The sequence below is a fragment of the Lissotriton vulgaris genome, chromosome 8 (genome assembly GCF_964263255.1).
Source record: "Lissotriton vulgaris chromosome 8, aLisVul1.2, whole genome shotgun sequence".
NCBI lineage: Eukaryota > Metazoa > Chordata > Amphibia > Caudata > Salamandridae > Lissotriton > Lissotriton vulgaris.
Window position 1 is genome coordinate 148,165,530 of NC_141696.1, and position 14,383 is coordinate 148,179,912.

A 14,383-nucleotide genomic window follows, 5' to 3' on the forward strand; every position below is an offset into this window, starting at 1 on the left:
CGGCGCTGTAAAACGGATAAAATAAATCAGAACATGTAAATGATAGCAGGGTGTTAAAGCGTTTCCAGATGTCGTTCTGTTAATACAGTGTTTCTTATTGAGTTGACTCGGTTCAAGACCTGAGCAGTTTGAACTCTACCATGAGCAAAAGGTGTTCTTGAACATGGTTAAAAAAAACATAAGCAAAAAAGGTGTTATTTACATTTATAAGAAATGACACCAATAAGGCATGCAAAAATAAATGTGTGGCCGCCCTGGGCATGTTTAGTGCCTATTGTGAAAACCCAAAAAATATTTTTTGTGTTTTTTAGCCACAGTTGAAACCCCCCAGAAATTCTGCTGCCCAGACCTGCCCTCGTTTAAGAAGTGACAGGTTATTTCCAGTTGGCCCGAGATGGCTGTCCCTGGCCTTAAGAAAGGGAAACAGTCTTATGATTAAACCCTGCATTTGTGTTTCGTTTCTGCTCTGAGCAGTTTTCAGGCAGTGCACATCTGGGTCCGGGAACGTTCTGCTACTGGTGAAAATGTCTCCACCCTGTGTTCCCATGGTGGCTTTCACACCTGCTGGTATGGCAGCAGACGAGTGTTTCTGCAGATTCACCCTGAGAACGGAAGTGACCCCTAGACTGTGTGGTTAACGTGCTTGTGCCTGTGGTTGATCTCACTCACATTCTGGTCTGGGCTCAAGTCAGATTGTAAGAGGAAGTAAAATGAGATGTTTACATTAACGAGTACTCGAACTCCAGAGAGATCTTGGGGTCACTATGGAGCTGGGGTATTTCAGAAAAAAGAGACCATGGTCCCTATTAGGAAAAGAATGAGCCGGCAATGACAATAAAAGTAACAATAATGATAATAATATCAACAAATGTTAATTAGCAATTAGGTAGTCAACAACTGGTATAAAACACAGAGATGCATCAGAAACAGTACCAGTGAGGTAAATGACGTGCTTGAACAAATGAGATGCAGAAGAATATAGCAGTATATGTTTATCACACAAAGTTTAAAAGGACACAGCCGGTATATATTCAAAATCAGGAAAATAACTTGGGTCTGTCGTGAAAGTCGACGTGTTTCGACCTCTATGGGGTACGGGACCCTCATCAGGACTCTTAACATTTAGGAGACCGTGAAGATCATCAAAGTGATATTAATTCAGATGTATAACCACAGTGGGCAAACACAGTACACAATTTATAGAGACGACAAACTGGGTCCAACCGGAGTGAGGAGCCGGATTGTGAGCAGCTGTAATATGTTGTAATAAAAGACAGGTCCATAATTGGTCATTGTCTAATGATTGTGCCCGCCTGATTGTGATGGGAATATGAGGCCAATGAGGAGGTCCATGAGAAAGATGGCGGGGCATCAGATTATAGATTACTGGGACAGGGAACAATTAAAGTCCAGTCAGGACGGGGAAAATGGCAAAATCTACGAGTGCAACAGCAAATGTCAAGGGATGGTAATGATGCAATAAGGAGTGGAGTGCGGGTCTGTATGAGACAATACAGCGTGTGCAGCTAGCCTTACCCATCTCCTAATAGGTTTAAATTAAAAGGCTGTGCTCATGGGGAAAATAACAGTAAAAGCCTCGACCTTTTGTATCTTCTTTCTGTCCTTGCCATCTTTTAATGAAGTTGAGGAGGTCACAGGGAGGAGATATTTATCCCTGGAAGGAGCAAAGGCAGCCTTTTCTCTCCTCCCTGCTGACAGGAGTTAGGGCGGATGTTTGGGTTACCTGCGATCGCTACACATGATTGGTGGTCCTTCCTTAGGGGCGGAAGCTGCGTCATTGTTCTGGATAGGTCATTTTGCTCTTGCCCTGCCCCTCACCACCCCTTAATTTCTTGTAGCATACTTGTGTTGTTGCAAGCAGGAAGCGAAGTATCCCATGGCGCATAGGTGGAAGAGCGATTACAGACCTTGTGGTTGTTTGTTTGATGTCAATGACGTGGAATCCGTGCTGCGCCTCTTTTGGGCACAGGCAGGAGTGACCTCTGTGCTGAGCCGTAGCATTGGATCAGGGGAGTGCACCATTCCAAGGCGGGCATTGATGTGTAAGTTTGGCATGATCCTTCCCAACCCCTTCTGCCCCCCATGGGGGAAGAGGTCACATAGAATGGAGCCGGGTTGTATAGCCTGGTGACCAGAGCTCACCCACACATAATGGTGCCTGGGCTGCAAGTCTAGATGGAAGGCATTAAAGCGGTGGAACTGAGTGTGGCAAAGGGTGGTGCTTGGAGAACACGTAGGGTACCAGCCCAGTTGGCCATGAAGGAGTCTGGGTGAGCAATATAAGTTTCAACTCTGAATGTCCATGAAAAATGTTATTACACCTATAAGGTGTGGTGTGAGGGTGGCACACAAGGCTCAGACGTGCCTATGCAAAGGGTCAAAAGACCAGCTGGGTACAAATAGAAGTGACAAAAAAAGACTGACACAGGAGATCAGTGCAGAGGTGTTGGGGCACAAAACTGCCCCTTGCTGATGACTGCGGTGGAAATTAAAGCAGGGTGGAAGATGGAGCGGGCCGGTCAAATCCCCCACCCCACAGCCCCCAATGCTCAAGAGTCACCGCAGAGACCAGGTCCATAGGATAGATAGCCCCCTTTCGCACAGTCTGTGGAGAGTGTAGATGAAACGTGGAGCACTTATACGGCCAACAGTGCTCTATGTTAAGTCTCATAGGGACAAGCAGTGAAGATGCTGCAGGATGCGTAAATTTTAGTGCCAGAATGCTGGCGGAAAGTTCTGCAAGAGTTGACCTGTAGCTGTGATGAGGAGGATGGAGAACATACGTGAACCTGGGCACCAGAGAAGCTGCAATGGGAAGAAGACCTAGCCAAGCAGGACTACGGATGGGTTGAAGAATATGGGGAAAAGGAGAAGGTGCTGAGATGTGTGAGAAGGCTGGTCTTGCAGTGAGGGCAATTATAGATACAAAGGACTAGAAGTTGGGTCATCTGTAGATGATGGAGAGAGTGAGTGAGTGAAGGCGGGAGAGTAAAAGCACTCGAGCAGAGGGACCGGGTCAGGGAGAATAACCCTGGAGAAGAGTTGGAGTCTCAGAGTGCAGGCGAGAGCAGATGTTTGTAGGGGAGCGCCTAGAGAGGGCCTTCCGGGCACACGGTGGATAATGGATGGGAACGTCTTGGGTCACCTACTGCTTGGAATGAGAAATCCAGTAAAAACAATAACACGTGGGGTGTAAACATTAGTATCATTGGCCTCTCTTGAACACTTTCCCAAAGTTAGAGAGGAGTGTTCAAAGGTGGGGGACAGAGGCTCTGATAGCTAGCGGCGTGGAGTGTGAGTCAAAGAAAAGGGATGGGGGCCGGTGAAAGTAAGAATGCAAGAAATAAGTGCTGAGAGGGAAAATAACAAGGGAGAAGGAAAAAACAGGGAAAAGAAGGGAAGAAGAGGGGAAGCTCCCCGAGTGTTACTGAGTCCCAAGGGTCTCAGCTTACATCCAAGAAGAAGATAAAAATACTAAATGGGGAGATTACTGCGAATTAAGGGGGAATTATGGAGGCGGCTGCAGGAGTAACTGGCTAGGAGCCGAGGTGCCTACTAACATAGAAAGCCTAGTGCTCTGGGATTGGCCAGGAGTCCAGGGTGACTACTAACCTAGAAAGCCTAGTGCTCTGGGATTGGCCTGGAGCCGAGGTGCCCACTAACTTAGAAAGCCTAGTGCTCTGGGATTGGCCAGGAGTCTAGGGTGCCTATTAACATAGAAAGCCTCGCACTCTAGTTGTGACCTGGAGGTGAGGGGGCCTGCTAACAGTGGAAAGCAATTGCATCGGGATTGGCCAGGAGCCTAGGGTTCCTACTGACATAGAAACCAAGCAAGTGCTCCGGGATTGACCGGAAGCCAAGGGTGCATACTAACATAAAAAGCAAGTGTTTCAGGATTGGCCAGGAGCAGAGGGTGCCTACTAACATTGAAGGCCAAGCTTTGGCGTTTGCGCTTTATATCAGCGTGTACTGTGGATGCTGCCCATAGTGATGCATTGCTTCAATGTATGGATGTTCAGTCCCACACTGGTGCATTTGTAGGACCATGAGTCTTTGATATGTAGCGAGGGATGACGAGGGCTTTGGAGCCAAGGAATGCGGCTCTTGGAGGTACAAGTAATGTAATGTAATTTTATTTTTGTAAAGCGTGACTTACACTCCACGGAGCATCTTGGCGCTAACCACTCAGATCTAGAAGGTGTTTGGCCGGGGAGCTAGTGAGGCACCGGTAAGACAGTAACTGGTATCTCTAGGGATTAGGTTTAGACTAGGGTTAAACAGGCTGTCTCTATGAGTTTAAAAATCCATGTCTTTAGAGCCTTTCGGAAAAGGTTCTCTGACTGGATCTGGCGCAATTGGAGTGGTAGTTTATTCCAGGCCCTGGCACCCAGCACTCCAAGGGACTTTCCTCCTTTCGTGGCTAGTCTGAATTTGGGAGTCACCAGCAGGTTCAGGTTGGAAGATCTGAGTGAGCGGGAGGGCACATATCTTCTGAACCTTTATGACAGGTAGGTAGGACCCAGCTGGTGGTAGGACCTAAAGGTGATTACTAGGATTTTGAATAGCACCCTTTTATGGATGGGCAGCCAGTGCAAGATCTTAAGTGCTGCTGATGCAGACGACTTCCTGGGCCATCTCAGTACGAGGCGGGCGATGGCATTCTGGACCATCTGCAGTCGATGCAGTACTGCTTTACTAGAGCCTGCATATAGACTGTTGCAGTAGTCCAGACGAGATGTAATAAGAGCCACCGCCACCATCTTTCTGGCTGTCAGTGGGAGAAGGTCGAAGAATCTTCTGAGGCCTTTGATTATGCTAAAGCAGGACCCTGCCACAGCACCTGCTTGTTGCCTAAATGACAAGGCCTCGTCAAACCTAATCCCAAGGTTGCGGGCCGTAGTAATGGTGTTTGGGGGGACTTCTGCATCTTGTGGCCACCATGATTTTGGGGGGAAAAAGGTTTTGTTGTCCGAATGGTAAAATTTCGGTCTTTCCGGAATTACATTTGAGATGGTGTTTTCTCATCCAGTCGAATGTGGCGGTAAGAAAATATCCTAGATTTTCCTCTGCCTTTGTTGTATTGCTGTCTAATACGAGGATAAGCTGAGTATCCTCAGCATAAGATATAGTGCTGAAGTGAAAAGATGTGATAAGCTCTATCAGGGGGGTCATGTACAGGTTGAATAGTACTGGGCTCAGGCTTGAGCCCTGTGGTACCCCTGTTTTTAATGCTTTCTCCTTTGAGCGGTATTTCCCTAGTACCGTGACTTGCTTCCTGTGGCTTAGGTGTGCATTCTGTCGTCTCTCATGAATTGAGAAAGTTTTTTAGCCATTCAAGAGCAACTCCTGCTATTCCTGATTCTGCTAGGCGGCCAATCAATACGGAGTGTGAGACCGTATCAAAGGCCGCCGATAAGTCGAGCAGAAACAGAACAGCCTTTTTTCCTTGGTCCATAGCAGTCTTCAGGGTCTCCACAGTGTGCAATAGTGCCGACTCTGTGGAGTGTTTAGCCCTGAACCTCGCTTGGTTGGGATGCAAGATGTAATTTTCCTCCAGATACCTAGTCAGTTGTTTATTCACTGCTGCTTCCGTAAGTTTAAAGAGAATTGGGAGCAGCGAAATAGGACGGAGGTTTGAAAGCGTAGTGGGGTCTACTAGGGGTTTCTTTTGCAGAGGTTTGACAGCGGCTAATTTCCACTCGGATGGAATGACGGCAGTAGCCAGGGATGAATTAATGATGGCATTTATGCTCGGGTTTACTGTGTCCACTAGAGCATGTAGCAGCATGGGAGGGCAGGGATCAAATGGGGAGCCGGATTTGCTGGATAGAATAACCTGTGGAAGTGGAAGTGGAAGAACTGAGGCAGGCGCAACGCCTGCCGCTGGACCAGTTGCATTTTACCCGCATGGCTGCAAGAACAGGCTGGTATGGTTGTAGAGGGACAGTCAATAACTTTCCACGCTAATTTCAACATGTCTTCCATACTCCATCCCCTCTTCACTTTCCACCCAACCCACCCTCTTACAATATTGGACTCCTGCTATGCTTAATTTGAGCTAGTGGTTGCCTGTGCTCGGCACCGGCACTGGCACTTAATTGTCACTACCGGAACTTATGACAGTCTGCCACATGGTGGTGCTGTCTATCTAATTTAAAGATGAGGACAACAACACTTGTTCATTCATTCAATATACATTAAAAATGACTAATACTTCCCACCCAAGCCATTGTTACAGATTTGGGGGCTGGAATAGTCTGAATTGTCACACTTGTTGGAGAGTGAGGGTTCGTTATTGTGTTTGTGGTGTCATTGGTAGTACTGGCAGAGGCAATGGGTGGTGCAAGCTGCAGTGGCCTCCTGACGAGGGCCTTGCCACTTATTTTTTGTTGTTGGACAACGTAAGCACTGCACCATGTTTGAGCTCAGTTAATCCCGCCCACAAAGACGGTGGCTGGATATCTGATCTGACAGGCAGCTGGAAAAATCTAACCATCGGCGTATTTTATCCCAGCCAAGTTCAATGCCCAAGTTATTGTTGCGTTAATTGTGTCTGTTTGTGCTGTTCCTTGTTCTTCTATATACATTCCCCCTCCTTTTCCAAACTGGGTGTGTGAATGTGCACTGACTGTTCTTAGGAACGCCCTGGGGCCAAATGCTGTGTTTTTGTGAAGGTTAAGCGCCCTCCGCTGAGGTGGTGTCGGTGTGGGGTCCCCCCTGCAGCCTCTGACCCTTCACTGGCGGGCGTGGGGTGTGTGTGACGCTTTAGACACTACTACGGTGGCTTGGCTGGGACCAGGCAGGCGTTTGGTACGTGTGTTTGACATTTCACATGACAGCTCGTGTTTCTGCGCCGATGACCTGGATGCCACCTAGATCAGTAGCTACATTTCTAGTGTGGGAATTTCCAAATGTCACATATGACTTGCCACTAGTCTAAAAGTAGAATGCATCGTATTACTGACTGAATGCCCAGGGCGCCACCTAGTGGCGCTAACCAGCACACGTCCCATGTCAGTACTTAACACATTCTTAAATGGTCATTCTGTGGAGAGAAAAAAATGGAGTTCTCTTTGTCCAGTCATGAACCCTTTAACAAACACCAACAATAGACGTTCTAGAATGATTTTTTTCGTTTGTTTGATGATCTCACCTGGGGTTTTGACGTCGATTGTGACCTTCGTCACCGTATCGCCGCTTTCAATGAACAGTGAGATTTTATGCTGGTCACTTCTCGCCTCCTGTGCCCCGTTACAGCAGGCCGCGCGGCAGGGACGAAAGACATGCATAGTAAAATGGGCTACATACATTCATACAGTATAGACCGAATATAGAAAAGTATTTTTGTTTTCGGTTCATGAATGATTGAATTCTTCTGACGCTAAGGAGATGTATTTAAAAAATATTTTTGTTTCAAACTTTGAACAAATCCTCCTTACGCCCATAATTAAGTTTTCGGAAATAGTTTTATTCTTTTTAGAAATGAAAATTCCACACTTTATTTGATATTATGCTGCATTTCTATCCATGCCGACACGTGTTTCGCAACACTTGATGCTTTCTCAAGGTCTTACATTTCTCTCAGAATTTGGTATTATTCGTTGACTCATGAAATTAATTTGTCCAAACAGTATTTCCGATTGTTTAGTGTTTTAGAAGACCTTTCCATTTTCCCCCCAGTATGTTAACCTTCCCATACATAGTTCTACATTCTTCGTCTTTACTTGTCCCATGATGACTTTCAGAATCATCTTTGCTGTCTTCGAGTGCTTTCAGAATCATCTTTGCTGTCTTCGAGTGCTGTGTATCTTGTACTAATGAATGTGCGGTCTCTCCTCTGCCCACAGGCTCTGGATGGTAACTTCAACGACCATCTGAAGGACTATGTGATGGCGTTCAGCAGGACTGAGCTGGAGACATGCCAAGCCGTGCAGACCACATTCCAGTTTTTATTGGAAACCTCCAACCGGGTAAGTCCATTTATGCCAAAGCACGATGTGTACCACTATAGCATAGAGGCCACTGTAGCAGGCTTTACCAGCCCTTAAGGCTACCTCCAGCATTTTGGCTCGGGCCTTTAACATAGGAGTAGGCCTTTAATGGCTGGTGGAGCCCGCTACAGAAGGCTCTAAGGCTATTAGAACATTCCGCTACTAGAGGGCAGAATGTTGTAGTTTGTAAAACAAAGGCCTCATGGGGCCCAAGGGGGTTGAAATCCCCTTGGGTTCCATGAGGCCTTTGTTCACAGCACCAGCTGTGAACAAACATTGGAATGTTGATGCTCAGAGCTTCTACCGGCCATTAAAATCCCGGAGCACTCCATTGTCTTCAATGGAGCGCTCAACATTCCAGTGTCCCAATACACATTATTGTGTACTTCAATGGTAGGACGCGAGTGCCTTGGAAAAAGAACAGTGAATTGTTCTCTTGTTGCTGCAGTCTTTCCTGCGCTGCTTTTCTTGAAACCGTTTTAGAGGTGTGTTAGAAAGACAGGGTATGCAGAACACTAATACTTTGGTTTTCATATTGTAATATTTTGAGAATTTCTGCTCAAAGCGAATGAGTAACAGCACTGAGCCCTGTTTTATACCAGTTCTGAAAACTGCTTTGCCGTGAGCATGTATGTTGTTTCGAGCAGTTTTTATTAAACATAGGCATCACTTCTTTTATTGCATTCTCCTTATTTTACAAAAAATCTTCATTCTTGCGGGCCTTCTCGTTAGTGCTTGGATACTTCTGTTGTATGCACTAAAGCACTACAGTTGTTTAGTTGTAAAAATGCGAAGTATAGTTTTCTCCGTTTGTATAAAATCATCATGAAACTCAGTCAATTTATTTCTTATTTAAAACATTCTCAAACCATTTCACTCCAAAATCTACCATGTTTTTTATTTTTTTGAAAAGCACAATTTATCTTTACATACTTCACTAATACGGAATTGTTTGAATTCTAGTTTCTTCGAGAAAAGTTGCTGCTACATTCCGAAGCAAGAGACCCTTCATTTTTTAGGTCTTGCGTTAACCAAGACCTTTGATTTTACAAAATGTATTTATACTATGCTCGTAGAGGCTTTCTGCCAGCCCTCTTCATCTATTCTTCTGTTGTTGTGTTATTCACATTTTTTTCACACACTGCACCATAAAGCATGGCGCAGTAAGTCCACTTCAGGAATTGGATTCTTAAGTGTGAGCGAAAACATGCTGCTCTTTCACAAAGCACTCTTCCACCCACAAAGTAGTTCTCTTTATTCGAGGGGCTAAAATGGCACGGTGTCCTTTTTGAGGCAACAAAATATTTTTGCTTTTAGTCAGTTTTTTTTTATATTGGTGAGGGCACAACACCTCCCCCAACAATAAAGTTAGAAAAGCAATCACGAAACAGAAAAAGCACTGGCAAAGTCAAAAGGTTTAGAGCCAGCTCTTTTGGCTTTGCCAAGGCTTGTTTTTGATTAAAAGAGCACATCAACACACTTTGTGAGCCCACGTAGGTTTAATCTTTTAAAAATCTTTTCTATGTTGCTCTTTCCACATGCACGTCGATTTGAAGAATGTGAAGTCTAGCTAGTACAAACGTACTGTCGGGCCTGGGAGGTATAGATATTTTACAGGGAGGCTTCAGGACCAGTTATCCGTACAGTCCATCTGTACTGCATTATTAGAACATTGGAATGTTGGGAGCTCCATTGAAAATAATGGAGTACTCCGGGCTTATAATGGCTGGTATAAGCCCGGAGCTCCAACATTCCAATGTTTCTTTGTTCACAGCTCTGGCTGTGAACAAAGGCTTCAGGGAGCCCAAGGGGATTTCAATCCCTTTGTGCTTCCTGAAGGCTTTGTTTTATTTGTTATAACATTCTGCCCTCTTGTGGCAGAATGTTCTATTAGCCTTATAGCCCTTCGTAGCAGGGCTATACCGGCTTTTAAAGTCCCGCTGCCTTGTTAAAGTCCCTCGGGCCTTTAACGCTGCAGCAGGCATTTAATAGCCAGTATTATCCTCTATGGCAGGCTATAACACGTAGGCTTGTACAGCAGCTATTCCCAATTGACACGTTGATTGTTCCTGCACTGCTTTTACCCTTACTTTTTTACACATCACATTTGCATAGGGTTATAACGTGCTTTTTACTGAAATCAGCTTAACATTTGTGTAGTAAATTACGCCAATTTCCCGTTATGGTTTTAATCTTTTTGCTACTATATTTTATTTTAAATTTACTATATTTTATTATAAATTTTTACCAAACCGTACCTTTGCTTTGGACATTATTGGTGTTCTTCCAGCCACTAGTCAAAGGGGTTCATCTGATGAGCTCCCTTCCATGCTTAGCACGCTCCTTTTGTCTTTTTTTAGGTCTCGCCTGTCGATGCGCATGCGCATCGAGCAAGCGAGACTATGGGGGCTTATCCACTCTTTGTCCAACTTGCAAGGAATCGTGGCGATTCCTTGCAGTGCCCGTGACTTTTAAGCTCAATGCGCATGCGCATTGAGCTTAAAAGCGCGTGCACATGCCCCCAGCCGCCTGCCTTGCCTACTCTCCCGCCCCCTCACTTCTTGATTGCACGGCCGCTAGGCCGTGCCTCCCCTACTCTCCTCCTCCTACTCTCCTCCCCTCGCCGTCTGTTCCCGCACTCCTCCCACACCCCCGCTCCGCCCCCTCCCCTGCCTGCCATGTCATTGCGCCGACGTGAGGCCCAGGATAATTTTTTAAGGCACTTCTCTAGCATGGTCCCGGTTAGTTCCTAAATATTGTGTCATATGTATCGGCTTAACTACATCCCGTGCTGTTTTTTCAAATTTGAAGGCTGCTCGGATTAGGTGACATAGAAGATTCGTTGCCTTGTTCCGAGTACAAGATCATGATTTTATTTCTATATCGTTTTGTAGCAGCGCTCCGGATCTTGAACACGCCATTGAACAGCATGCTTACTGAATAACTTCTGCCCCGTAAAAGCCCTTTTTGTCTGTGTGATGCATGTGATTAAATAATGAATTATTCCCTAAAGTGTATAAATAATTTTCAAACTCCGTGTTGCTAAAAGTGTGGTTCCCGCCTGTTCCCGCACTCCTCCCACACCCCCGCTCCGCCCCCTCCCCTGCCTGCCATGTCGCGTCGCATTTCTCCTACCCCCTCCCCCCAGCCGCCTGCCTTGCCTACTCTCCCGCCCCCTCACTTCTTGATTGCACGGCCGCTAGGCCGTGCCTCCCCTACTCTCCTCCTCCTACTCTCCTCCCCTCGCCGTCTGTTCCCGCACTCCTCCCACACCCCCGCTCCGCCCCCTCCCCTGCCTGCCATGTCGCGTCGCATTTCTCCTCTCCCCTCCCCACAGCAATGCCCTCCTAACAACACACAGTGCTTCCTGATGCAACGTAATTATCCGTCATCCGTCACTTCTGAAACCGCATCCTGATATCCTTTTTTGTAGTTTCGTACTAAAATTAGTAATCTGACCATTGGGAAGGTCTTTCCTTCACTTCATTTCTTTTCATATATTCAAATTTGAAGGCTGCTCGGATTAGGTGACATAGAAGATTCGTTGCCTTGTTCCGAGTACAAGATCATGATTTTATTTCTATATCGTTTTGTAGCAGCGCTCCGGATCTTGAACACGCCATTGAACAGCATGCTTACTGAATAACTTCTGCCCCGTAAAAGCCCTTTTTGTCTGTGTGATGCATGTGATTAAATAATGAATTATTCCCTAAAGTGTATAAATAATTTTCAAAGTCTGTGTTGCTAAAAGTGGCTCTGAATGTCATTCAACAAGATCCGTGATGTAGCCAGATGTGTTCCAAATGCAATCATGGTTATTATTCGTCTGTTGTACTTTCATTCATTACTACCGCTCACCACCGTCAATTTTGGAAGAGCCCTCCCTCACTTACCGGGTGCATGCCCAGATGGTAGGTATTCCCGAGGCAGATCCAGCATCCAAGCGCCCGCAACTGATGCGCCGTGACTCCTTTCATGGTGCCCTGTGTCCCCACAGGCATAAAGACCGGCGTAGGTACCTCCCCGTGAGGCAATCGCAGCTCGCATGCCCGGGCTTTGGATACCCGGCATTCTGCTAGCACTCGTAGAGAAAGCGGCGCTGCTGTGCTAGTGGAGGCTGCCATGCTGCTACGGATGCGACGTCACCGGAATGCGATGGAAACCACAGAAAACAAGCACTGGCAAACCCATAAGATCGCACCGTTTGGGACCTTTTAGTTTTGCCAATGGTTTTTAGCCATGGTTGTCGTGAGGTCTCGTGACCTATCAATGCGCACCGCTCTTCCGCAGTACTGCAACCTACACCCTCCCTCACCCTCACCCTCACCCTCACTCACCCTCAACACCTCACCCTCACTCACCCTCAACCCCTCACCCTCACTCACCCTCACTCACCCTCAACCCCTCACCCTCACCCACCCTCACCCACCCTCACTCACCCTCACTCACCCTCACCCACCCTCACTCACCCTCACTCAACCTCACTCACTCAACCTCACCCTCACTCACCCTCAACCCCTCACCCTCACTCAGCCCCTCACCCTCAACCCCTCACCCTCAACCCCTCACCCTCAACCCCTCAACCCCTCACCCTCAACCCCTCACTCACCCTCACGCTCACTCATCCTCACTCACCCTCAACCCCTCACCCTCACTCACCCTCACCCACCCTCAACCCCTCACCCTCACTCACCCTCAACCCCTCACCCTCACTCACCCTCAACCCCTCACCCTCAACCCCTCACCCTCACCCTCACCCTCACTCACCCTCACTCACCCTCACTCACCCTCACTCACCCTCACTCACACTCACCCTCACTCACCCTCACCCTCACCCTCACTCACCCAGTCCAGTTTTACGCCACTATATCCCTTTTATCATTCACAATTCTGACCGTAATCTCTCTATTTTGTGTGGTCAGTTTAGAGTGCCTCAGGAGTTCTGCAGAACACCTGGGTACTCACCCTCACCCTCACCCACCCTCACTCACCCTCACCCTCACTCACCCTCAACCCCTCACCCTCACTCACCCTCACTCACCCTTACCCTCACTCACCCTTAATCACCCTCACCCACCCTCACTCACCCTCAACCCCTCACCCACCCTCACTCACCCTCAACCCCTCACCCTCACTCACCCTCACCCTCACTCAGCGCAACCACAGCATCTTCACTAAATATATTTAATAAACTTTAAGCTATTGGCAATATAAAATAAAATCCATTTTATTTACGTATTAATTATTAATTTTTTTTTAAAGCCATTGATTTTTTTTATATCAATACATATAAGTCACATATAAGTCCCGTTAATACAAAACATGTTGCTTTACAAATGCTAGAGGTGTCACATTTACAAAAATTATAACTATTGGCTTTGTAAAGAAGAAAGCTATTAATTTAGCTATTTAGAAAAAACAACACATAAATAAAAAACAAAAAAATAAATAACACCTATAGCTCAAACTTTACTACTGCGAGACCTATTGCATTTCCAATGCTTGTTCTTTCTTTAAGATTAGCCTAATTCCTTGTACTCCAACCGCCTTGGCACATCACTGCCAGCGCTTTTGCTACTTCGAACAGAATATTGGAATGTGTTTTTGTATGCCAGTTTGTTTATATTTGACAGCCAAGCAGTTTTGGGAGCATTAGATTTCCAAGAATTTCCATGAAGCTACAAGACCTTGTCCTTAACTATGGGCAACGTTGCTTCGCATTATTGATGTCAATGGCAGAGTTCACGACCCATGGAGCAAAGAGTGGGATTTTCACCTTACAATACCTCCATCAATCTTCTGACCAAAGGCCACCCTTAATGCCATGCAGGTGTTGCACTCCAAAGGTGTCCACTGGATGCAGCTGCTGATCAGAACCCAGCATAGCACAAAAAGATTTGCTTCTGTATTCAGTGTCAGAAATGTACCCATCGATCAGAGAGAAATCAGCAGGAGTAGCACATGCACAAAACCAACCCCAAGGTACTCTGCTACTCAGTCTCTTTGACTGAATGGTGTAATGGGTAGGTCAACACACTCAACGACAACCTAACATACCAACACCAGGGTCATAGTTACCACTTGAGTGGGACACTCGAAACACTCACCAATGCTTAGCATGACACACCACCTTCTTCTTGTGAACACAGAACCAGTGACAAGAGAAAAGATGAGACAAGTACACATTTTATTAAACAAGGTTGTTCCTCCTTCAAGAATTGAGGACCGTGCACCGGACAAGAACACTGAATGCAATCCCTATACGGGGGTAACTTGCGAGCAAACAAAAAACTTTTTTGATTCTCCGAAACACCCTCCTCTTCAGGATCAGACAGAGGTCAAGAAACAGCAATTGGTGACCATCAAAGCAG

General features: G+C 46.4%; 1 protein-coding gene across 4 annotated transcripts in view; it reads left to right on the forward strand.

Moving 5' to 3' along the window:
- FCHSD2 (FCH and double SH3 domains 2) overlaps positions 1 to 14,383 on the forward strand; it is a 514,252-nt gene that overhangs the window by 394,966 nt on the left and 104,903 nt on the right. For all 4 annotated transcript variants that reach the window (XM_086933852.1, XM_086933851.1, XM_086933853.1 and 1 more), the window contains exon 9: positions 7,869 to 7,991. In XM_086933852.1, coding sequence (XP_086789978.1) covers positions 7,869 to 7,991 — 123 coding nt within the window. The remainder of the gene's footprint in view (positions 1 to 7,868; positions 7,992 to 14,383) is intronic.